This window comes from Acanthopagrus latus, chromosome 8 (genome assembly GCF_904848185.1).
Source record: "Acanthopagrus latus isolate v.2019 chromosome 8, fAcaLat1.1, whole genome shotgun sequence".
NCBI classification, from domain to species: Eukaryota; Metazoa; Chordata; class Actinopteri; order Spariformes; family Sparidae; genus Acanthopagrus; species Acanthopagrus latus.
Genome location: NC_051046.1, coordinates 1,355,942 through 1,382,179, shown reverse-complemented (window position 1 = coordinate 1,382,179; position 26,238 = coordinate 1,355,942). Strand labels below are relative to the sequence as shown.

The 26,238-nt window shown below is 43.2% G+C and overlaps 1 protein-coding gene across 2 annotated transcripts; it reads right to left on the bottom strand.

Annotated features, from left to right (window-relative positions):
• Positions 1-76: 76 nt before the first annotated feature.
• ankrd27 (ankyrin repeat domain 27 (VPS9 domain)) lies at positions 77-25,064 on the bottom strand. Of its 2 annotated transcripts, none has more exons than XM_037106975.1 (28): positions 24,713-25,064; positions 20,176-20,298; positions 17,903-18,013; positions 17,250-17,558; positions 16,486-16,545; positions 15,495-15,548; positions 14,510-14,575; positions 14,189-14,265; positions 13,573-13,694; positions 12,698-12,776; positions 11,582-11,714; positions 11,384-11,476; positions 10,864-10,985; positions 10,155-10,237; positions 9,951-10,066; positions 9,639-9,731; positions 9,237-9,434; positions 8,577-8,636; positions 7,903-8,019; positions 7,719-7,763; positions 7,468-7,584; positions 7,171-7,365; positions 6,404-6,523; positions 6,106-6,279; positions 5,906-5,999; positions 5,682-5,760; positions 5,539-5,599; positions 77-4,851 (listed from the first exon to the last, which is right to left on the bottom strand). In XM_037106975.1, the coding sequence occupies exons 2-28, from the start codon at positions 20,275-20,277 to the stop codon at positions 4,267-4,269; spliced, it is 3,465 nt and encodes a 1,154-aa protein (XP_036962870.1). In that variant the 5' UTR covers positions 20,278-20,298; positions 24,713-25,064; the 3' UTR covers positions 77-4,266. The 2 variants fall into 2 exon arrangements, with proteins under 2 accessions (XP_036962870.1, XP_036962869.1); XM_037106974.1 differs by lacking the exon at positions 24,713-25,064 and adding an exon at positions 22,511-22,931.
• Positions 25,065-26,238: the final 1,174 nt, after the last annotated feature.

The window sequence follows — 26,238 nt, the reverse complement described above, 5'->3', positions numbered from 1 at the left end:
GTGCGTCACTTCATGAACGTCATTTATCTGCATTATTTCAGCTTCTTCAGGGAAAAAAAACCAACAACAACAATAATTAAAACAATTTGAATCATTGACAGATTTATTATCGGTTATTTGGGTGTGAATTAAATTAAGGCACATTCACATCATGTTCAAACATCCAAACCTGAAATTAAAAACAGTGCTACAAAAATAACCAAGACTTCTGATTGGGTTCTACATCCTTCAGGCTTAAAAGGAACAGTTCAAGCCAAAAGTGAGAATTCAGTCATTATGAGTGATGACGCTGATGGAAAGTCAGGTGAAGTTCCAACAACTACGAAATGGTTCCATCAGCTCGTCCAGCGTAATCTGAGTCTCCATCATTCACACCCTCCACGTGCAGTCGAGCTTGTGCACCCACTTCAGATGTGGTGCACATAAATCGAGCAGCCACAGTGAAGACTTGAGCTTTAAAGTGTGTAAATAACATCGTTTCAAATCATTTCTGGATTCGGGGGATTCCAGAGACTTGGATTAAGCCAAAATCGACTTCAGCTACTTCAGGTGTTTAGCAGAACGCTGCAACTCTGTTTTAATGTGAAGCTCCAAAAAATGTTCTGTGGACTATGTGGAGACGTCACCTGACTTCATATCAGCATGGAGGGAGGAGAGGATGAGTGAAGTTAAATTTTTTTTGGGTGAACTGTTCCTTAAAAAGTAAACAGACAGTGTGGGACACAAAGACGGCGCTTTGCTGACGAGTTTGTGTGACGGGGAGGAAACACATGGAAGGATCAACGAGGTCATGAAGGTTTAGTTTGACCTGAAACGGTCTGCAGTCCAACACAAACAGGAAGTGAGCTGTGTGAATGTGACAGGTGTGAACAGGAACACTGGGGACAGTCGAACAGTACGGCAGCTGTGTTAAATACGATTAAATATCCTCTAACGTTAAAGGATCACGCTGGTTTTTACATCACTGCCGCTAAATCTGTTCTCACATTGATCCTGCAGGCAGCCGATCGATCGATTCACGTCAGTGTGCTTTAAAATTCAACTCGCAGAGAGCTGAACCATCAATACTGAGATCAATACGTTCAATTCAATATAAATATCAACATGAGGATGAAATAATTATACTGATAATGTTAAAATGCAGTAAACTATTATATAAAACCAATGATGGAATGTAACCAAGTACATTTACTCAAATACTGGACTAAGTACAATTTTGATGTACTTGAATATATCCTGTGATACATCATCTGCTGCTTTACACTTCACTACATTTTGAAGGCGAACACTCCTCTCAATACATTTACTTGATAACTTTAATTACTAGTTACTTTGCAGATTACATCCTGCATCAAGCATAAGTAACACATTTTAAACTAATTTAATTCAATCGTAAATCAGACTTCAAGATGAACGATGATAATCAGAGAGAGACTGAATATCAGATCTGATAATCAGTCAACCAACTATGAAATCTAAAACTATGTATAGTTTACTTTTACTTTATTTAATATCAGATAATTTAAGACTTTTACTGGAGGACTAGTTGTACGGGGGATTTTCACTTTTAATAAGTCACATTTTAACACTTTATATCTACTTTTTACTGAAGTATAACTTTGAGACTTTTTACTTGGTTTCTAACTCGAGATGCATTTTCACTTTTAATTAAACTGCAGATTTTCCTCTTTAATTGTTGAATGGTTTGTAAAACGTCAGAAAATAGTTAAAATGTCACAACTACAAAACACACAGTTTGTATCGAGCGTCAGTTTTAGTGAAAGAGTTTGCAGGTTTATGATCGTCTTGATTTCTAACCATCTCTGCCACCATTTTCCTCTTCGGTCACTTTTTAAAACTCCTGACAAATATAAATGACTCGAGCACATTTCTCCTGACCAGGCCGACTTACACTGGCTGCCTGTTTTATTTCCTTTTGGATTTAAAATGTTCCTCGTCACTTTTAAAGCTTTAAATGGTCTTTAAAGGATACGGAACGTACAAGTCTGTGCCTGGTTGTTGTCTAAGATCAGTGGATACCTGCTGAAATCATTCAGGCTACAAACTCTTTAATACAAAGCCAGTGATGAATCCTTAAAAGTTCTGGGTTTTATTATTTTACTTAAATTAAACCTTGTTCTGTCGCACAATGTTCTATGTTGTTTTACTTTTCTTTGTTATTTTATCTGCTGTTGTTTTTTCTTCTCGTCTGCAGAACTTCAGACTTTGTAGTTTTTTTTTTTTCCTGTTGGTGCGTTCAAGGATGCTGGGACAAAGGAGTGACAGCCGGCTGCAGACATGACACAAATTTGCAAAACACAAAAATTGAAAAAAATTGTTTGTGAAGTCGACAGACATTTTCACTGTCAGATTGTTCTTAAAAACAGTTTTTATATCCTTCCAATCATTATTTGTTATCATCATAATGTATATTTCAGTGTTTGTGCTATTGTTCTTTGTTCGGGAGATTCCAGTAAAGCACCTTTCGTGTTAAATCAATTAATACATGATTGAAATCTGCTCCCATCAGACCAGATGTTAAACTGTGATTGATCATCGATCTGCAGGAGTCTCTGCATGTTCATTTCTTCAGAATTGAACTGAGATCAGTGGTTGAAGCTGGCAGTGATGTAAAAATTAAGATTTTTAATTAATGGGCAAAAACATTTCAATCAGCGGTGTGATCCTTTAACCTGCTCTACGTCTGTGGAGAAAACACATTCAAAACACATTCAGGAGACACTGAAACTCTCTGAACACGCGACACCCTAACGAGGGTCGTTAATAAAATAACTGTATCCTAATAGAAGCGTGAGAGGAGCAGGACGATACTAACACAGGAAGAAAGAACGAATCAACCGAGCTGTAAATCAACGCCTAGAATTCAAGTAAAACAAAACAGAAAACATGTTCTTCAAATGAAGTGTGGTGCTCCGATCAGAGCTACAGTCGAGTGGCTTCGAATAAAACTAAAGCAACTAAATTCATTCAGTATCAAAGTGAAGTAACATCAGTTTGCATCCCTTTTCCTTTATGTGGAGGCGAGAAGAAGAAGAAGAAAGTGCTTCACACTCAGGTGAGAGGAGGAGGAGACGCAGGAGACCCGTCAGAGTCGTTACCGACGACGTCCGACCTGATGAAGTCACCGTGACATCACATTTCGGTAGAATTCGAATTGTAACAGGATGAAACATGATGTAGGAAATTATCTTTCACGTCACGATTCCTCCTTTTCTACTCTTTTCCCTTTAAATCAACAAAAGTGTGAAACGTCAGCTGGTAAAAAGCCGAAGCAGTTTTGATCTGAGGTGATTTTCTCTCCATCAGCTGATCCACAGCTGAGTTAACGAGCTGAGTTACAGTGACGGGATCCAAAGTGAAGCGATGTAAGAGACGGTGACCAGGAGGGAAGTTATGGATCAGTCAAAACATTCAGAAATCAGATAACAAACCTTTAAAAAGATGTCTGACACAGAAAAACTTCCTTTTAGTAATTCTTTGTGACTTTAAAGGGCCAGTACACCTAAATTACAAACAAATTTTCTCACTTATTTGCTGAAGGTGTTGAGATAATGTGTGCAGGACGGATTAGACATGACACAAAACACCAAAGCCAATCATGTGCTTCATCTCAGCTGGAAACCAAGTAACTTAAAAGAGAAGGACGGGTCGGATCTCGCTTTGGAGCCAGACTGAGGCGTCGGCTGTGTAGAGGTCAAAGACAGAAACACACTGAAACAAATCTACGTCATTAGACTTGTGAGGAAGAAATGCCTCTGAACACACGTCAGAGCGGAGGTGAATTCATCGACACGCTGTTTGTTCTCGCAGTGTGAGGAGGAAAAGCTCCCGTTCCTGCTGCTGTTTGTGGTGTAAACGCAGCAGAAATCAGTCGGACCTGCTCCGTCTGATCACAATTTATCATCAACCCTGTCAATCATTTAGTTTAAAGCAAATCTATCTGCATGTTTAGATGAAACAAGAAGTAAGTGAGAAAATATATTGTATTGTAAGCTGTGTAAGTTGTAGTTTCCCGTGTCTGCATTGTTTCTGCAGAAGTCAAACAGTTTACAGAAGTTTGGTAAGCCGTTGGTAGAAGTCAGCTACAGTACGAGTCTTCAGCTTCAGCAGAATCGCGTCTGATCACAAACTGTGTGCTTTCTTTTTTTTTTCCTTTTGGCAGAAATGTAGTTTTGTGGAGTTGTGTGATGTTTTAGTTCACTGCTCCTCTGATCGCTTCACACAACTTCTCACAACATGTCAAAGTCAGTCACACCCTCCACAGTTCGACTCTTCGCTCCGTTCTGGTGTTTGGTTGGTGTCTCTCTGATCAGCTCCATCAGTCGAGGCTGCCGGGTGGAGGGCAGCGAGGTCGGTGGGAGAAGCGTCTCCGTGCTCGCTCTCTGGCCGCAGAGCCTCGCTGTGAGTCAGGTCATCGGACGACTCTAACTGTCCGTTCAGAGGCTGGAGACTGTGTGAGTTATCGGTTGACGTGTGTGCAGGAGGCTGTTCAGACAGATCGTCCGGGTGTGTTGGTGCGTTAGAGGGCGAGGAAGGCGGAGTCTCAGTGCCGCTGCTGCAGTCGTCAGTGGAGTGTGTTTCACTGGTGTCCGGCTGTGTGTCGTCTGCTGACAGAGTGCTCTCACTTGTTTTGTGCGTGACGTCCGTCCGATCGCTCTGTTGCAGCGTGAGCGCCGGCTCAGGCTGCTCCGGCGTCGGTTCTCCTGAGTCCAGTGTGTGACAGCGACCCAGGGGCCGCTCTCTCAGCCGGGGCCCGGCGTCGAGGCTCGCCGAGGGGCTGCTGACCTCCACCGTCTCCCCTCGCCTCAACCTCCTCCTGTCAGGATTCACCTGGCAGGAAAAATCAAGCCCGAATGTAAAGTCTATCGTGGAGGAGGCACGAGAGGAAAGATTTACACAACTTCACTGAAACAACCGGAACAGGTGAGGTCGTGTTGTTTAAAGGGACAGTTCACCCAAAAAATGACATCATTATTTAATTCCCAAATTTATTCATTAAAGACATTATTTACATCGTCAACCTGCAGTCGTATGGAGCACTGAAGTGACCACAGACTGAAATAAATAAATGACTCAATCAAATGCACCAAAAATACTATTATGAAATGTGACATACATTTCTGTTTTAATTTGCATTCTTATATATTTACCTCTGTTTAATTCTTCTACTTATTTAATCACCCACATAATTGGTGAATTTGTTGCATTTTACCCCCCTGAACATTACTAGTTACATATGTATGTATTATTCTTCAAAGTGTGTTATCAATAATATTAATTGAGAGTTAATAAATAAAATGGTAAATCAAATTGGAAGTAAATAACTGGGGGAATACTGCAAAACCAAAGTAGATTAAAGTGAGAAATATTAATTTATCATTTGGGTTTTTTTTGTCTCCAGCAACTTCAGTTGTTTAACAGAATGCTGCATCATTGTGAGGAGATGATGACTGAGTTTTAATTTCTAGGTGAACTGTTCCTTTAAGGTTTTATCCTCGTTGAGAAAGTGAACAGTACCTGGTTCACGGCTGAACACCTGGACGGAGGAGCAGAAGAGCCTTTCTTCATCTGCTGAATCCTAAATCAAAGATCAGACAAACACAGTCAACCTGACGACTCTGACAGAATCTCCCGTCGTGTTCTGTGTGAGCTGACGTCACCTGCTGATGGACTGAGCCAGCTTCTGTCGCCTGCCGTTGGATTGGTCCTGCAGCCTCAGACGCTGGACGAACGAGTGAGCTGCAGCGACAAGAAGTCAAATAAAACACTGAACAACTGATGATACACACACGAGAAATGTTCAACCTCATTTCACAGCTGGAAATAAATGACATCATCTCTTGGAAGCTGACAACATTAATGCACCAATCCTGATGTTTGTTACCCAGAGCTCCTTTGGGCACCGACAGGAGTTTGATTGGTTCGGCGTCGGGGGAAAGTCCGGATGCTTTCTGCAGAGCTCTCAGGATCTCCGTGTTCTGCAGAAGAAGAAGTGTGTTACTGCTCTCTCGCTCAGTTTAACTCATTTCAAATGTTTAAAGAGTTGATCATCATTGTGTATGTGTGTGTGTGCGTGTAACACACCTTGCCGCCCAGTTCGTAGGCGCAGTCCAGCGGCGTCCTCTGCCTCTTGTTCCTGAGGCCGGGCGAGGCTCCGCCCCTCAGCAGCAGCTCCACCAGCGGCTGGTGTCCGCCCCGCACCGCCTCATGGAGGGCGGTGTTGCCCTGAAGGTTTGCGATGTTCACCAACGCGTTACTCTGCACGGGCACGCATCACGTTGGCATTAAAGCTCATTTATTATCTCGCAATTGTAACTGAGTGAGTGAGTGTGTGTGTGTGTGTGTGTGTGTGACAGCAGTGACTTCAACATCAAGTGTTTACCTGTAACAAGGTGGTGGCGGTCTCTACGTTTCCACAGAGACAGGCGTGTATCAGAGGAGTGTTGCCATAGTGATCCTTCTTGTTCAGTTTGGCGTTGCACTCGAGCAGAAACCTCACAACCTTAACACACACACACACACACACACACACACACACACACACACACACACACCTCATCACATGACGGCAGATGAACATTGGGGGAGCAGAGACCTGCTGCAGATTCACACCGGAGTCATTTCTTGACTTCAGGTTATTTCTGACTCAGATTGCTGTTCAGACTAACAACAGTGTGTAGCTGCCGCTCGATGAGACGACAGACGGATGGTGGTGCTGGTTTTGGTCTGAACATGAAATTTCAGACTTCTCTTAAATGTGCAGTCTCTCTTTTTTTGCCACAAGGTGGCGTCAGTGAAGCCGACAGAAACATGACGCAGACTTCCTTGTCACAGAGCGACCACAGCGTTGTGGTTGACACACTTCTACATAACGCTATAAAAGTTTTATTACTAGTGTGACACAATAGTTTGATGTAGAAAAAGAATAATAAGAAGAACTTGGTTAGGTCGTGCAGCAGAAATAAAAGAGTTTGGGATCACAGTAATTCAACCTTTAGAATAAACTACTGTCTGTTGTATTATTGTAACATACAAGCTTCAACAGGAACACACAGTTTAAACTTGACCTGCGTTACAACACATGACAAACTGACAGCATCTACAGTTTGTCGATCGCTTCCTTCCTGGTATGTAAACCATTGATCCCACCTGGATGTGGCTGTTCTGGGTGGCCAGGTGCAGCGGTGTGGCGCTCTGGTTGGTGCGGGCGTTGACGTTGGCTCCGTGGCGAATCAGCAGGGCGGCCAGCGCCGAGTGGCCGTGCAGGGCGGCGACGTGGAGCGGCGTGTAACCGTCGACGTTACAGCTGCTAACGCCGAGAGTGCCGGCCTGCAGAACAGACAGCTGCAACACACAAACAGGGTTGGATTAATTAATCCTCCATGTTGATTAATTAATCAATAATGTGTCTGTTTGTGAACACGTCAGACTCAGTTTCTCTCAGACCTTCTGAGTGGGAGCACAGTTTGGACACTGACACAGCGGGTGGCAGAGCAGAGCATCAGGCCGAAAGTCTTCTTCATCATCCTCATCTTCATCCATCCACTCCAACAGGTAACGCACCTGAACAAACACACACACACACAAGGAAACACAAACACAAACACACACACACACGGAAACAGCAGTGATGAATGAAAACAGGATGCTCAGGTATTGAAAATGTGACTTCTTTCTGTTTTGAAGTTTGGTCTTACCATCTCCACGTCACCGTCTGCTACAGCACGCAGCAGCTTCTCCACCTGAGAGACACACACACACACACACACACACACACACACACAGATATTAGTACTTCCAGAATAAACTCTTGGCTTTTCATTGTTTCTGAGTTGATTTCTGATTCGGGGTGTTGCCTGTATTATCTGGTGGTTCTGTTACCTCTCTGTGTCGGACCCGTTCTCCCTCTGGTTTTGCCTCGGAGCCCAGAGAGGAAGTGCTGGAGATGGAGGAGCGACGGCTGCTGCAGTCAGAGGCATGAGGGGAGCGACTGGGAGACTGTGAGGAAGAGGAGGAGGAAGAGGAGGAGACAAAAATGTCTACTTAGAAACCAACAACAGGTGAAGGAATATCTCTCTATGCTAGACATGCAGAAACAGACATCATGTTCAGCACCGAAGAGCCAAGAGCTGAATTAATCTGAAGTGCTTCTGTGGGAAGAGGTTTACTGATCCTGTCACTTCACTTTCCACTGAATTAATTAAACAGATTCATGTATTTGTTATTCTACAACACAGGGTTTTACAACAAAATGCAAACAGTGGGTCCAATCCCAAAATCTCCTTAATCCCAAATCCTTAATCCCTGACCGTTAGCGAACTGACGTCACCTGGTGAGTGTCTGAGCTGAAATGCTGACATAGGAATGAATGGGAGAGATGTAACTTAACTTTAGGACTTTTTATTTATATGTCTACTTTATTTAGTTTCTAATATAGCCTTATCTTGAAAACAAAAACTGGAAGTGAACATAAACACAAATAGAAACAGAGGAGTCAGAGGTCTCAGGTTGAAATCTATCAACAAGGTCTGATTAAAACATCTGATCAGACTCACGTCGACTCCACTGCCGCTGCGCTGACGGCCGCTCTGAGTCGACTGCAACAACATGAGGATCTACAAGATGATACACACACACACACACACACACACACACACACACACACACACACACACACACACACACACACACACACACACACACACACACACACACACAGATGATGGAATTTTTACTCTGTGATATCAGAATCAGGGCTGTGATTTTATGGCAGCTGGAGGAAGATGTTTCAGCATCTGCTCTGATTATTTCATCTGAGCTGCAGTCAGGTTCCCACGACCCGCCTGCTCACAATTTAAGTTCCTGGAAACGGCAGCAGCTGATCGGATTAGTTAAAACTACAGAGCTCTGAAATGTGAAAACAATGTCAGTTTAGACTGAGCCAAAATCCCTTTGATTTCTGAGAATGCTCTGAGTTCATGAAGAGAACAGCTTCAGGGAGAAACGGTGAGAGTCTGACTGCAGCGCTGAGTGTCGCTCAGCGGAGAGATCACTGACCGACTGAGAAGTGGTGGAGGAAGTAAGAACAATAACAAACACTCAGCTTTAAATTACTCTGTTACAATTACATTACAAAAGTCCTATCCTTAAATGTACTTATATAAATTCCACCACTGTAAATAAATAACAGCTGCGACCGACAAACATCATCTGACCTTGGAGTTGAGCGCACACTGCAGCGGCGAGTCTTTGTTCTTGTTGAGGATGTCGGTGCTCGCTCCGTTCTCCAGCAGCACCTGGATGATTCCCTCGTAGCCCCAGCGGGCCGCCATGTGCAGCGCCGTGTCGCCTTTATCGTTCTGCAGGTCCAGACGGCACGTTTGGACATCGTAGTAGACCAACGCCTTCACACACTGACACACAACGCACAGCGTGACCACCATCGCAGCACACAAACAACCTCTGTCATTATCAAATCCATCACAAGTTACAGCAACTGGCTAAACTTGTATTTTTCTTTCTTTAAACTGCCTCCTTGGATGTGGAGACACGTGTTCTCATGGCTTTGTTTTAAAGGGTCAGAATCTGAGCGGAGACAGAGTCGGTGTTTGACTTACGTCCTCGTGTCCGTACATGCAGGCGAGGTGCAGCGGCGTGTTGCCGTTGTTGTCCTGAGCGTCTGTGTTGGCCTTGTAGTGCAGCAGCAGCAGCTAGAGGACAAACGATATGAGTGTCATTTAATATTATTGCCTTTGTTTAATATTACTGCTATCGTCAGTGTGGTCAGAGACTCTGCTCAGCTGCTTCGGGTCGGTCAGCTCTGCAGCACAACAGAGACAAACACAGTGTGTGTGTGTGTGTGTGTGTGTGTGTGTGTGTGTGTGTGTGTGTGTGTGTGTGTGTGTGTGTGTGTGTGTGTGTGTGTTCACCGTGACTCCCTGGTATCCCCGCTGGCAGGCCAGGTGAAGCGGGGTGAGGGCGTGGTAGTCTGTAGCGTTGACCGGCGCTCCTTTACACACCAGCAGGTCGATCAGCTGGGCCTGACCTGCCACACACACACACACAGGTGTACAGTAAATCAGCATCTTTACAGGTTTCATGTTTTGTCCCTCTGCGTGTTAACAGCTGCTCACCACAGATGGCAGCAGCGTGCAGCGGAGTGTAACCTCGGTCGTCTCTGGAGAACGGTGTGACGATGGACGGGTCGTTCAACCGCCTGCAACAGGAAGCCAACAACCAAAGTCACTTTACAGCAGGTGTTAATGGTTAAACAGCCTAATTAGAGAGTGAAACATACAGTTATCTTGACAAGGAATGACATGAAGATTTTAATGGTCTAATGGAGGATCTGTACAGCATCAGTAACAGAGCTGTGAGTCAAATGTTGTTCAAGTTCATTAAATGCTGTAAAATGACACTCAGCTCACAGTTTTCTCAGCCTCACGTCAAGTATTCAGATGCACATTTGGCTGATGTCCCTTGTGGGCCACCATAGATGATTCAGACCAAGAGCCAGGAGGAGAGAAAGACTGGTCTGATTTACACAAATCGAATGTAAACGCAAATGATACATTTGTGTAGTTTCACTTTGCACAAAATCCCAAAATATCCTCTGTGTATGTGTGTGTGTGTGTGTGTGTGTGTGTGTGTGTTAAACTGGGAAGTGAAAGAGTCAACTGCTTCTTGTTCCTGATTCGAGGCGCTGATGCAGCAAAGGGGGAAATAAAAGAAATCAGACGGTTTTCTGGAAAAAAAGTAAAACACCTGAACCTGTGTGTGTGCGCGCGTGTGTGTGTGTGTGTGTGTGTGTGCGTGCGTGTGTGTGTGTGTGTGGACACAGACCCGGACAGCTGGAGGTCACAGACGTCACAGGAGCAGAGGGGATGACACATCCTGACGTCCTCGTCTTTCTCTCCTTCACTCAGCAGACGTTCCACCTCCACCTCATTACCATTCGCTATGTGCTGCAACACACACACACACACACACACACACACACGTACAGGTAAACGTAAATCAAACACACAGTAACGTATGTAAAACTGTACACTTAGTGTTGACTTTATTATCAGCGTTCGCGTTATCATCAGTGTGTTTTATCTGACTGCACTGTTGCATTGCATCATGGGAAATATATTAATGTTGCAATATTTTATCTTTAAGTTAAAATATAACGACCATGTTGATATGCAAACACTACAATCTGACCCAGAGAAACATCTGGGGGCCGTTAGAGGAAAAACAACTTCAAGATTCAGTCCTAATGTTTTCTGGACTTCTGCTTTGTGTGACTGGATGGTAGAAGAAGAAGTGGCTGATGCATTCTGGGATGCCTGTTGGTGGTTTAGTTCCCTGAGCTCACCTCAAACAGACAGTGGATGGGCGTGGCAGCGCTCTGAGACAGCAGGCTCATCCTCTCTTTGAACAACGCCTTGTCGTTGAGCTCACCTGAGCCCTGCAGGGACCGAAAGTAGAAGACAGGTACGAGCATCAGTACTAATCAATGCTGCGGAGAAAAAAAAACCACTGGGGTGACGCGATAAAAAAGCTCCCGACTCACAGTGTGTGTGTCCTGCAGCCTCCCCAGGTTGATGTACTCCACCGCCGCCTCGAAGGTGCTCAGACAGTAGCTGAGTTCATCTTTACTGGAGTGGCTGAAGCAGAAGTTCCTGATGTAGCTCAGGTTTGCCATCCTGAAGACAAACACCGAAACAACTCAGCAAGAAAACTTTTGACAAGGATCCCGTTCACTGACAGATCACTCAGCCTCTCCTCCCTCCGTGCTGATGGAAAGTCAGGTGAAGTATCGTAGTCCACAAAACATTTCTGCAGCTTCACTGTAAAACAGAGTCGCAGCATTCTGCTAAACATTCTGCTAAACTTCTGAAGCAGCTGGAGAATAAGTGTCTCCATGCAGCTGGTCCGGTGTAATCCACGACTCCAGAGGCCCCGAGATCTCAAACTCTGAGCTCGGCGGTGCACGGAGGGGAAAAGATGTCGTCTCAGATCGATGCAAGATTTTGGGGCTTCTGGAGCCTTATGCTGGACGAGCTGTATGGAGCCATTATACTTTGTTTTTTTAAATGTTTTTTAAAAAAGGTTCTGGGTTTAACTGTTCCTCAGAATTAAATGTTTGTCGGGGCGCCGCATAGCTCAGTTGGTAGTGCGCGCGACCCATGAGCCGAGGCTCTGCAGCGGATCCGGGTTCGACTCCCGGCCCGGGTCCCTTTGCTGCGTGTCACTCCCTGTCTCTTACCCTGTTTCCTGTCAAACTCTTCATCTGCACTATCAATAAAGCCAGAAAAAGGCCAAAAAAAAAAAGAATTAAATGTTTGTTCTGCTCCTGCTGAATGTGATGATTCGGCTGCTGCTGCAGGTTCACATTTCTCAAACCTGTCAACAACTGTTCACTGAGCTGCCATAAAATCAGGTTCAGACATTCATGATCACCTGCACAGCTGGTGACTGTGCTTTGTGTTTGGTGCTACAGCTCCCAGCAGGACTGTGGACTCTCGGTCTTATGTTCACTTTCAGTTTTTATCCTCATGATTCACGTCAAAGTGGACGTGAAATTACTGGATGTTTACAAACTCCAGAACTGACAAATCAGCTTCTTTATTTCCTGTAAACAAACCACGAGGGTCAAAGGTCACAGTGAACCCCCCACTGTGCTCACCAGTTGGGGATTTCCGTCTTCACCAGCAGATAGAGGATGACGGACAGCAGGTCGTCGGCACACACCGCCTCGATACTGACTGTAGAGGAAGACACAACACAGGAAACAGAATAACACATGCGGTCCTCACACTGCGGGACACAATGCCTCTGTCCAAACCAAATGACTAAATTGGCCGCTCGGCAAACAATAATTAGCAGCGGAGCGTCCGACTCTGCAGACTGACAGCGGGCTGTTGTGGTCCAATGAACTGGGATTTCCTAAGCAAACTGGACAAACACATTAGCAGCTGACAGGACAGGTATTGTCCTGTGTGCTGATCTGATTACAGGTAGTGAGAGGAAACTCAGAGATCATCCAGAGTTCAGATCAGAGACGTGACTGCAAAACTTACAAGTGACAGGATTAAATGTTAATCACACGTCACAATAAACGAGTCAAGATGAAAACTAATTAAGAGATTCTGTTACACTGGTAGAAAATCTCCTGACATAAATCTGCTCTGACAGAGAGACTGAGAAAAGAAATTTAATCAGTGAATCTATTTTCCACACAAGTATCCGTCCTTCTACTGGAGGACAGACTGGTGGACTGCTGCCAACTCTGGCAAATGAAACTGTTTATTATTTGATGTTGGGAGTTCTTCTGCAGGCAAAGGCACATTTCTGGGGTGGAAAACCGAATTTTCTGAGAGCTGGTTCTCTAACAAACATAATTTCAGAGGGTTTGCTCTCTAATAAGCCCCCACAAACCCCACTGAAGGGTCCCAGTGTTGCAACTCCAGCTTCAGGGGTAGGTTATATTTCTGATCCTGTGATGGAGATGAGAAAACTGATGGACACTCAGGAGACAAACATTGACAGATCAGTGCTCACCGGTGCGTCGGGGCGTCTGGGTGGCCGTCAGGACGACTCTGCGCAGGCAGAGCAGTTTGAGGAGGGGGGAGGTCTGCTGGTTGAGCTGACTCAACTCTCTCTTCGCCCGAGACAAGTTTATACTGCAGAGACACGAGACAGCAGCAGGTTACAGGTGACGAACATGAAACAGGTCCTGAGTTTGGAGATAAACTCAGAAAGGTTCCTACAGTGAAGAGTTCAACACGTCCCCGAGACTCTCAGGTGTGATAATGTGTGTACAGAGTTTCATAAAGAAAATTAAACTTCCAATTACAATTTTGTTCAGCATCAGTTGTTTCTGAATATTTCAGACAATTAACTCCAGGTCACTTCTGTTTTCAACTCAACAGCTGTAAGACTGATTTCGTGGTCAGTCTTAAAAGTGTTGTGTCGGCTGACAGTCACTCTGATAACAAACGTTGGCTCTCAGACGTCTGAGTGTTCTTGAATGCACCAGCACTCACAACCTAAAACCATTTAAGTCTAACTTTGATGTCTCGACGTGTCTGACAGCCGTCATTAGAACAGTAAGTAAGATAATAAAGAAATAAACTATAAAGACAATAAGTCAGAGAACAAACTCTGCTGCACTGACCTGAACTCAGGTTTGACTCCCAAGTCTTTCTGCTGCAGATCCTGCAGACTCCGGCTGGTTTTGTTGAAGGCGGCGTCCTGTTGACGAGCAGCAGAACAGACACGAGATCAGTCTGATGAGACCGTCACCACATCAACATCCTTTCATTTAAGAACACAGTATATAATGTCTGCAGCGAAGCGTCTGTCTATCAAAACAAAACACCAGAGCCAGACCTTCTGGACACAGAGGTCTAAAGATTCCCTGAATGACAGACTGTAAAACATTTTCACAATACAAAATACATTTTTCTGTAAGTGTGGCAGAGCAGATTTCACCTACCTGACTTGCTTCAAGTGTTCCCACAAAGTTAAAAATTAATTCATGGATACCATGATGAACATACATCTGCAACAAGGAAAAAACACAGAAAACATTTTACTTTAAAACAACAAGAGCTGCAAGAAAGTCGCAATCCAGAAGCTGCAAAGAGTAAGAGAACTGATCTGGAAGAGAGGATTTAATTTGGTCAGTCTGACCACAAGTGAAATATTAATCCAACAAAAACATCTTTGACTGGATCAGCTGACTCTTGTTGCTGTCGGACACACAGGAGACGTCACGGATCTCTTTGATTAGTTGGATTTTCCTGCTCTGTAGTGAACTTGGCGCTCGACATGGACTTTTTCTTAGCTGATACCGAGAGGTGACCAATAATTTCATGTGTCTGAGTGAAACAAAGCTGCTTCCTCTCCATCTTCTTCTTACCATTAATCAATAGTTTAATTTTAAGGACAAAACGTCACATTTCTGTCATTGCAGCATCTTAGATGTGAATATTTTCTGGTTTCTTTCTTCCTCTATGACAATAATCTGAATATCTTTGAGTTTGAGGACGTCATCTTGGGCTGATCGACATGTTTCACCATTTTCTGACGTGATGCACCAAATCAACAGATTAACCCGAAATGAAAGTAATCATTACTTGCAGCCCTAAATTAGCGCATTTTGGAATCTGACTTTTGTGAGCGAACCTACATTACTCATTTATTTACCAGTCACATCAGATGTTTGGTTATTTCCTTCTTATTCTGAAAACAAAGATGCGGCAGCGTCGAACAGGAAGACAGTTTGTGAGTTACAGCTGCTGCCTGTCAGGCTGCAGGAAGTTGTTCCACATTCTACTCATTCAAAATCAAATATTTATGAAATGCGTCTGTTAGTGAGCTCTCAGAATGTTTTTGCATTAAATGTGCATCAGAAACATATTTCAGTTGCTTCTTTATTGAATCGAGAGACGTAGATACGTAACAGTGAGTAATGTTACCTCTACTGCCTGTTTGAGGAGAGTCATCTGAAGCTCCTGCTTCGCCAGAAGTTTCTGTGGAAACAAAACAATTCATTCATCAGAACAGTGAATCAAGAGAAACGCATGAGTCACTGACAGGATGTGATGTAACTCCTCCTGTTACTGTGATTAGGTAGAAAATTGAGACGAGGGGTGAGCGTGACAACAGTTATGACAGATGATCTTATTAGACTCCACAGGGAGGCCAACAGGACATCCTCCTGTCATGTGATGTCATCACTGATCCACAAGCTGTTTGTGTTTCAGTTCAGGGTCAGAGTGATCAGAGGACACGACACGAAGCTGAAGATCAGCCTGAAACTCCTCCGCTGGACTCAAAGATCCACGCAACTCAAGTTTTCAACGAGCACAGAGGGTTCCAGGATGAAGAACAACAAAAGACCCTCGAGTGAAGAAAACAAAGCGTGTTGTGAAGGACAACTGAGTAAAATAAATCATTATTATTATTTCCACTTAATTTAACGTCCTGTGACAATAAACACCTGAACATTTCAAGAGGCTACAATCCTGTAATGATTGTTTCAGCTCATCCTGGACGTGAAGAGATCATCACGTCTTCATGTGCCTTCAAACTGCAAGAAGCAGGACAAAGTCTGCAGCTCGTGTTTGGTGCAAAAATACATTCAAATGTTTATCTGGAGCAAATATGACGCTCAGCAGTCTGAGTCAGTCAAATTAAGGGCAAGTTTAAAGTCTTTTGAGGATAAAATCCCATTGATCTGTTTCTCTGTTAGTGCCCAAACTCATCAAACGTAAATCAGAGAACTTCAGGTTCAGAAGAGGGACGGTAACAAAAAGACGAGGTTTGTACTTAAAAGGCTGAAACTTGATTTAATTGAGGATGACTCTGAACTTGCTGCACCTGAACTGAGACACAGTCTTCATCTTTAACCCTCCAACACCTTCCCTCGTCTCCATCACACGGTCCTGCAGGTCAGCTTCCACTTACCAGACGAGAGTCTCTCAGCAGACACTGAAGACATTTAGTGTAAAGACCGTTCACAGAGTCCTGAGAGGAGAGAAGAGACAGGAGGGTCAGATCTCTGCCGACACATTAAAACCTTCCACCGTACACAAGAGTTATCTGTCAGGTTACATCGACTGACTGCATGTTTGTTTATTGTTCTATGTTTTTTTGATGATTGTCTGTGAAAGTGTAACCGTGACGTCTTGGCCAGGACACGACGAGTTCGTGTATAAAAATACGGAAACATTTATATTTTCCACAATCTAAGCATTTAAGAAATCCTGACAGAGTTCTGTGTTGTTCTCATTGTTACTCTTTTATATTAATGCAAAACATGAATGAACACAAACGATAATAAAAAACAGGACAAAGTACAGAGCAAAACACAAACAAACAAAATAAAATATAGAAAAATACTCCGAATAGTCCAACTTGAATTATTGGAAATGTTAAACTTTCTGTGGGGAACTTTAGAAGAGTTTCTGTTAAATAATATTTGATTCAGAACACAAAGACAAAGTGGTGTGCTGCAACAAGAGAGGAGCTTCACAAGGAAGAGAATAAAAACATTAAATAAAGACATGAAGTAAATGAAACAAACATGGAGGAGAATGAAAAGGAGAAGGAAGTGGCAGAACGCAACATGACGGAGAAGATGAACAAAGAACAACAAGGCAACAGACAAAGAAAAGAAAAAGAAGAGAAGGGGAAAGAGTGAAAGCAGAGAAGAAGAGAATCTGTCCTACTATGTGGTGTCGGAGTCCCTTTCTCTCCTGCTCTCTGAAGCCCTGACAGAAGCCCTGGATGAACTTGTCCAGTTTCTGAGCGTGGCGGCCGAGAAACTCCCTGACGTCGTCCACGCTCTTCAGGCAGTAGGGGGGCGGCGGGCTGAGCTCGGCCGGGCTCGGGTCCACCTCCACGGGCCTGGAGATGCACAGGATGCTGTAGCTCTGCTCCTGGTCGTTGTAAAAGGTTTCGTCAAACAGGATGGGGACCGACGCCGGAGACGGGAAGCCGGATCCCAGCAGGACCTGCCTGTCCTGGATCCTGACCTCCTGCAACACACGAGACAACACTTCAGGTGAACAGGAGCAGGAATAACACAGGTATGAAAACTCTGACGCGATACAGATGAAACAGCCACCAGAAGTTGCTTGTTTTCACATTTCAGCTTTGAGAAACTGGTTGATTAACATTTTGGAATGAATGAGTTGTTGTGTTGAGTCGCATGATTCTGGATCAGCCAACGAGAGCATCATGCTTTTAATTCAAGCTCTGAAAACAAGGCTAATCAATGGTCAGGGCTAATTTGCTCAAATTTCTTTAGACTCGATAGTTTTAAGCATCTCTGTTGTAGCTGATGTTTACGAGATGAAGCGTCGTGTGAGACGAGACAAACCTTTCCATCCGCAGTCTGGTATCCGTCCTCCACAGGCTGCAGAACATAGCTGTCGAACTGCGAGTCCGAGTAGCTGCTGACGGTCAAACTTCCACAACAAGGCACCAGAACCTGCACGTGGTCGCCGACGTCACACAGGAAAACACTGTATTAATCCATTGACCACTGAACACAGTTTTAAACAGACTTATCCAAACTAAATCAAATGTTCCTGATCTGTTTCATCCTAATTATTGACCTCACCTGCCAACATCTAGCAGTTGATGGAACACACTGTTTATACTGATTTCTAATTAATGAATCAAATACAAAGACACTAAACAGGAACAATATAGGCGACTTCTTTGTCCCCGTGGAGAAAGTCCCCAGACTCCCTTAACAAATGTGTCAGTTTAGTGAGTTGTTGAGTTGGAGACACTTTATAAACTCTGTGAAACTCTGTCTCTGACTCATTCTGCATTATTTGGACCTTCTTGTTCATTCAGAAAATGTTCTACATGAACTTCTTTCTGTCTTTGAGTGGAAACATGGAGTCTGTTTGTCCCAGAGATGGACGGGTTTATTAGCATACAGAGTGGACGAGTTAGATCTGATCACAAATGGTCACTCAGGTCAGATGTTATCAGCAGGTGTAAACACGACCTCGTTGGAACTATCGCTCCCCTCTGACGCTTGAAGACGAGAACACAGAAGTCAAACTTTCAGGACAAATCGAGGACACTTCATTTGGGTCATGAGGATTTAAGGATCCAAGAATCTGATCACAAGCCAGATAATGTTATGCAACCAGGAAGTATTGTACAATGTGTAGGGCACGTATACAGTGTCGCATGTTCTGTCTTGTATAGCTGATTTTCCAGGTCAGCAGTCTGCTGTGAAATGCCTATTAGAAGCTGTAATCCAGTTAGATGCATTTCCCCGCTCTGCTGATGTTTTGACCACGTTGAGATCATCTGAGTTTCCAGAGAAGTTGTGTTGAATCATAGCTGCTGCTGGTCTGCAATCAAACGCCTGATCCTCATCTGCCAAAGGGCCAGAAGCCAAAACCTGTTTCAGAGAGCGACTGTTGCTGTCAGCATTTGATATTTGTTGATTTTCAGTTTCTCGCTGTCTCAACTTTTACAGTTTCTTCTGAATGAGCTGATTGAGAACACGTTATTAACCCCTGATATGACTAAAACATACGTTCTTTCAATTCTGTCCCCTTCCTCGACTGAATCTAATCTGAGACGTGACCTGAGAAAGAGAGTCAAAACCACACAAAGACTTGTTCATGTGACCGTTTGACCTGCTCTCAAGACAGGAAACAGCCTGACAGCTCAACGTGTCGATTTACTGTCAAAATGAGTCAAACCAGTCGCCTCTGCGTCCTGATCCGACACATTTTAACACTGCTGCTGAGTCAGAGCTTCTGGGATTTCAAGTAGAACAAACTGCTTGTCTCTGCAGTTCTACAGTGTAAATGTAGACAATCAAACACGGCCCACTGAAGTCCAGGATCCTTCTGTGTCTCAGTGATCAACACGCCTTCGACCAGAGAGGAGGAAGTGATGAGTGGCAGATGTTTGTGGTCTGTTCACACCTGCAACATCTCAGGTTTGTTTATACTGCTGTGTTTTACAAAGTGCTTCCTCCTTTATCGCCGATAACAAAGTTATAACAGAACACATTAATCCATAATTCCCAGGCTGTTGTCTACATGAACCTACATTGTTTTACACATTTTTAAAAGAATATGTTTGTATTTTTATGTAATTTCATACCTACACCAAGGATATCTAAGACAGTTGTTTATCTAAAAAGGTTTCATTCGTAAGAAACAAGCAGAATTCAAAGATCGCTCTAAAACTAAAGCGGGCAGAATAACCTCCCATCTCCACAGATAGTTGTGATTACACAGAAACCAACATTACTCAGCAAACTGCCAGGAAACATTCAACTGCCATAAAACCAGCACCGACATGCAAAAGAAGACGAGCACTGATATCAGTTCATGTTCAGCTAGTTAAATGTGGAAGACTGACAGATGTGCTGGGATCAGAACAGCTGAGCACAACACACGACAACAGAAAGATGTTAAGAAACAGACATTCACCAAAGAAAGCTTGTTACACTAAGTTAAAAAGCAAATATAAGATTTGATTGTAAATGGAGAGAAACTGAGGAAAACCCCAGAAAGGAAACCAGGACTGCTGCTCTGACAAACACACAGGCTGGTTATAACAACGTGCAAATAAAATCCAAACTGAAGGGAGAGAACAGGTGGGACTCACGATGCCGTGGAGCTCGGCCACTCGGCTGCAGAGATCCGGTCTCTGCTTCTCCAGCGCCAAGTAGAAAGGATTCTTCAAGATGTTCTCATCATATACAGCCATAAGGAGCTGGAAGTCTGGATCCTGGAGAGGATGGAGGGAACTGGTTAGCATTGTTAAAATTTCAACAGGCTCGAGGTGGAGGAGAACGTCTGTATGTCTGTCAAAACCACAAATTTCTACTAAGCAGCATCTCCACAGCTGAGAACTGAAGCAAACGCAGAAGTTCAGAAAGCTGCAGTTCCTCAAGTGGCCACTGGAGGCTCCAAAAGTGAGTCAGTCTCCATGAGAGCCGTGCCGCATTAACATTCAGCTACAACACTCTCGTTTGTTTGTGTTTCTTCCAACAGATTTCAGTGTTGTGCAGGTGTAACAGGATCCCTGGCATTGAAATTGCCAAAACCCTGCAAAACATAAGTTAACAAGCTGCTTCATACCGCAAACAACTAGATTATGATTAGGGTTAGTTTATGTGTGTAGCCTGCTCGCTAGTAAGCTGTTGTTATTGTTTTCAGTAGTGGCAGGGAGGAGGACACAGGCTCGTACCAACAGTCTACATCCAGAGAGTTTGACTAACGCAGAGGTGATGCAGTAGATACAAGTCAGAGCGGTTCATCCTCTGGGTACCATGAGTTTTAAATGTCATGGTGATACATCGCGTAGTTGTTGAGGTATTTCAGTTTGGACCCAACACTGTCATACCAGGAGCAACAACTGTATGATGAAAGATTAAATAAAGAGCCGCTCACATCATCCAGCCGGTAATTGATGAAGTATGACAAACAAAAGCATGAAGAGAAGTGAGTTATACTCAGTTATTGATGTCTGAGAGAAGAAAGCAAAACTCCAGAACTGATCTTATGATTCCTTCATGTCTCCATGCTGACTTGATTAAGACGCAGCACAAATACACGCCAAATAATATTCTACATAACATTATTATCCACTTTGCTTGAATCAGCAGCGGACAGACAAAAAGTCCCTTCAGACCCTTTTCCAGCATTTTTAGAAGGGGGGTGGGTCATTTTTCCACCATTCTTGTTTTTTTTTTACCAGCCTGCAGAGTTTAACTGAGTTAACTGACTCTGTTGTTACACGTAGATGTTCCCACAATCTCTTCTTCCACAACTGAGAGATCTGTGTGATCTGACCACGGCTGAGCTGTAAAGAACCAACAAGTCGTAAAGAAAAACATGGAGATGCACTTTTTCTTATCTCGTGATCTCCAAATCCATGATTCAATTTTCAATTTAGAGTTGTTTTCTCAAAGCACTGACAGCTCTGTCATTGTTGGATGATCACATCTGGATTAGTAAGGATCAACAGATCACTGGTTTTATGCCCCAAAACCAAAATATTTTAATTCAAGCCCGGATCATGTGGCTTTAACGAGATGTGGATTTCTGATCTGAGGAGAAAATAAGAGGTGAAGAGTTCAGAAAAGTAGAAAATTTGACATTATATATGACTCTGTGTGCGGCATGAGACATGATGTCAGCAAGACGTAAATATTTTCCAGCAAGTGAACGTCTCAATTTCACGCAGATTAAAAAACATATGACCAGAGTCACAAGAAAAACTGACGTCTTTGATCGCCTTGTCCACACGCACCAAGACAATCTTTTTTTTTTTTACTACAGCAGGATTAAAGTGACAACAGGAGAGAGAGTGTGTGTGTGTGTGTGTGTGTGTTATCATCAGTGGTTATACATGTAAAGCTGAATGTGAGCAGAAATCTCCACTAAAAAATTCAGTATCGTTTCATCTGTTCAATGAACTTTACTGACAAACACTGATTTTATTTTGAGGGCAGAAGCACTGAAACTATTACATCAACATACTGTAATCAATAAACGTGACCTATTTTCAGATTAATGAATCGAAATGATTCTGTCTGTGATATCTGTCAGTATAATGTATGTATATAAATGGAGGAGAAGCTTGTGCGGTGACGACGGACAGAAGAAGTATTTTTTCTCAGAGCACTTTTAAATTAAATTATTTAATCAGCAATCAGACACAAAAAAAAAAATCACTACTGATATTTGGAAAAATGCTGATACTGTCTGTGATAATCAGCCAGTTCAACATTCACTCTGTCCCTAACAATCACTTATGCATAAGTAATATTCTTACTGTTCAAAGTCACCTAAGTAAAGCAGAGATCCCTGATCAGTTTAAACACCAGATCTCTGATGCGTCATCACGTCCACACACATCTGTCCTCCTGCTCTTCACTCCTCAGGTTCGCGACCTTCTATCACCAAACTCTTCACCTGCCAGCGGATCAACTCACCTCATCTCTCTGCTCACTGATCAGCTTCATCCTCCCTCAGCTCCAGTGCAGACAAACTGGTGACCAGTCCAGCAGAGCAGAGTGAGACCGCTGCACCACAGTGGCCTCATGTCAGGCTGCTCAGCAGGGGATGAAACTGAGGAATGAGTCACGTGACCCTCCCGCTCCTCGTGACCTCACAAGCTGGAAGCCGACAGCGTTTTCAGCGGTGCAGAGGAATGTCCGTTACATTACACTCAGTCTGCAGTCGCTCAGCTGACGTCTCGGCCTGAAGCTTACTCAGTGTGTGAACAGGGGAAATACTTCAGCAGCCACGAGTGAGCTGATCAAAGGTCACAAATCCACACAGACACGAATGAGACCATCGATTCTTAGATACTTAAAACGTACAATTCAATACTACACTTCCACAACTCATGATAAGATACTGACCAACTTATCGCAATGTCTCTAGTTCAAGTGCAGGTTACGACCCTTGTTTCATGAATCCACAAACACAGTGGAAGAAAGGAGGAGAATAACAGACGTATCATGACTACTGAGGCCTTTCAACAGGGTCGAGGTCAGGTGACGGAGGAGGACAGCGAGGAACAACTATTCATAGGAAGAGACACTTTGAAAAACATGGCCATGTTGGGAAAAAGGTGACATGCACCAAAACTATGATGAAGAAAAAACATCAGATAGATTTAGATTTGAGAGGCTGGAAGCAGTGAATACGATTTACAAAATAGCTGCAAACACGGATGAAAAACAAGATTATATCACTGATTCAAAAAGGTTCGTTTCTCTACAAGATCTGAGATAGAAGTGTTTTCAGTACGTTTCCATGTCGAGCATATTTAGATGGCTGTTAGAATATAATCAAAGTGTGAGTTATAAACATGTTTATTGCGTGGAGTAATAACCGCGAGCGGTTGTGTAAAGGAAACAAACAGAGAGGAAGGTCAGAGGAATTGGGTGAAATGAAAAAAGACACCGCTGCTGCTGTCTGGCTCGTCTGGATCAATAAAAACCTTTCAGCAGCTGAATATATAAAACCAGCACAAAGAGGTTTCACAGCCTGAGTGTGAGCGTCCTCCTCCTCAAAACACACCAGGAAGTAAAACTGATCACCAGCTTCAACCTGTAAATAACCTCATTTCGCCAGACAGCCAGGTGTGATTGCAACAACAACTCCAACCAGGAAACTAAAGTTATCTCACCTGAAAGGCAAAACGAGGCTGTAACTGAGCCTGAGCTGATGTTGGGATTTCAAAATAAAATCCATACTGTGCCACAATATGTTGATGCTGTTAATCATCATAATACAGACCACACATAGTGACACGTGTTCAAAATGTGACGATCTTTGTGATCGAATCTTGTTTCAGCTCACAGCTCCGAGGCAGCTAGAAACTCAGACCGAACTCCATTCAAAAATCTGGTATTTTAAATGTTTCTCTGGTTTTTGACGAAACTTTAAAGCACACTGAATATAAATACACATTTATGGAATCTGTGGGGTCTTTTGATTGATTCGACAAAACAATTATTCTTTTAACTGGTCTCGATTTAATACATTTTCAACTGTTTTATTTCTTATTTTACACACAGGTCTTTCCCTCCATCCATTATGAAATTAAACATTAGTTATGGCGATCCAGTTTGGTTTGAATGCAGATATTTGTCTATAATAGCTTTTTAATCGTGTTCCTCGCGTACGACACTTTCCCAGGAAACGTTCAATCGTAAATATCTCAACCTTAAATTTGACATTTTTTGACTGGAGCCTGGTGTGATGCTGCCGTTAATTCAGGGCTTGGTTTTAGGGATTAGCTTTACATTTGACGGCTGCTGCCTTTACATCGCAGTCTCCAGAGCGCTACTCACAGGTGTCAGGACAGATATGGGGCTAATTTTACTAAATTAACTGTCAACATTTATCAGTTCAGACATTAATGATTCTAATAACGTGACTCAGCCGAACAGAACCGGCACCGGAAGCTTTACAGTTAACCTGTTAGCTAGCTAAAAGCAACAACATCGATTTAAACAGTCACGGCGAACATCAGCCGGAGCGGTGTTAGCTAGCATTAGCTAGCATTAGCTCTGCTGGGTATGTTTAACGTTAGCTTATTAACGTGTGAGCACGACCGACTGGTCACCCAACCGAGAAAATGAGGCACACAGAAGCGATGTTTGGGAAGAAGACTGTTGTACCTGTTAGCAGCGAGTCCCTCAGGTCATCCAGACGTGGGCATGGCCGAGACAGACACCCACAGCAGCCTGTCAGGAGCTGTTTACTGCGATCAGCTGGCTAGCCCGCTGCAGGACCGGAGCCTTTGGTCCGGGGTTGCCAGACATCAGAGGAAATCACGTAAAGCGTGCTGTCAGAAGAGCCGCTGCTGAGTGGAGCGTGTGTGGAAACAGAGTGTGTGTGCAGGTGTTTCTGCTCAGCGCGGGTCAGTGCAGGTAGTCACGAGGTGTTTGAGTCTTTAAACTCTAGTTATTGTTGACTTCACCTGACCCGCAGATGCTACGGCAACAAAGAGCGTCACAGCGCCCCCTGCCGCCCCGCACCGTGCACGTCATCACGTCGTCACAGGCAGACTGCTGGTCACTTCAGTCTTTAAAGGGAAACTCCACCAAATGTTTAATATTCATTCATTTATAATAAATCAGGTGACGTCAGTAGGAGCAGGCCCGTAACTACCACTGAGGACGCTTAATATCTGTCAGATCATTAAAAAATAAACAATTATATAATTTAAAACAGGCACATTTACAGTTAATTAAACTTTAGTTAACTGTTTCACTGCCATGTCATGGTTTATAAACTATTTCTTAGCAATTGTTTACTGGAAAGTTGCACCTGATGTTCATAATACTTGATAAATACTGTGCAGTTCATTTATAAACATTATTTGGATTCAACTGGAAATCATGTTTTTAATCTCAACAGTTGCATAATAAATGTTTAAATAATCATTTGTTTCTTAACAGTGAAATTATTGAACTAAATCTAATAAACTATAAATGTACTGGTTATTAATGATGGTTATTATAAAGTGTTACCCATGTCAATAAGTTTAATTAAGCTCCTTATTTTCTTTATTGTTTGTCAGAACTCGAGTCCACTTTTCATCTCTGAGCTGACACTGATATTATTTCCTGAGTGATTATCCTCAGTCACAGAATGAACAATCAGATGAAAAACTAAAATATCCCTGACTAAATGTGAGTCGTGAATATTGTATGTAGCCTGATCGGAGCCGACGGAGTGACAGAACAGATTAGCTACCCTTTTTTTTTTATAATTTAACTTTTTATCTTTGGTGTTTTTATGATCCTAATCATCCATTTTTACATTTTTGAACATTTCTTTTCCCGTATATTACTGTGTATTTTATTGTGAATCACTCTGTATCACTGGTTTTTATAAGTGTGATACAAATAAATGTATTATTATCTTTACTTTATTCCTGCGGCACCTGGAATTTAAATTTTGGGTTCCTGTAGTTTCAAATGTTGCTGAAAAAGCCCAAATATACAAGTGGACTGTCTGTACAAGCCTTTTCAGCATTTCTTAACACTCTGTTGTCCATGAGGCTGAACTCTTACATGTGTCAGCAAACAGCATCCTAACTGGAAAATAATATTGTGACACAAGAATGGAATTCAACAGTCTCAAGATGTTCTTCTACATTTCATTAAAAGTGCCATAAAAGTCAAGAAAACGCATAAAT

Bases quoted from the DNA above. Each gene is read 5' to 3' on its own strand.
- ankrd27 (XM_037106974.1), bottom strand. From the start codon at position 22,540: ATGAAGCTGATCAGTGAGCAGAGAGATGAG. The intron at 15,549-16,485 runs GTAAGTGGAAGC...TTGTTTCCACAG, and splicing joins TGCTGAGAGACTCTCGTCTG to AAACTTCTGGCGAAGCAGGA. The intron at 7,366-7,467 runs GTCTGAGAGAAA...TGTGTGTTGCAG, and splicing joins ACTGTGCTCCCACTCAGAAG to CTGTCTGTTCTGCAGGCCGG.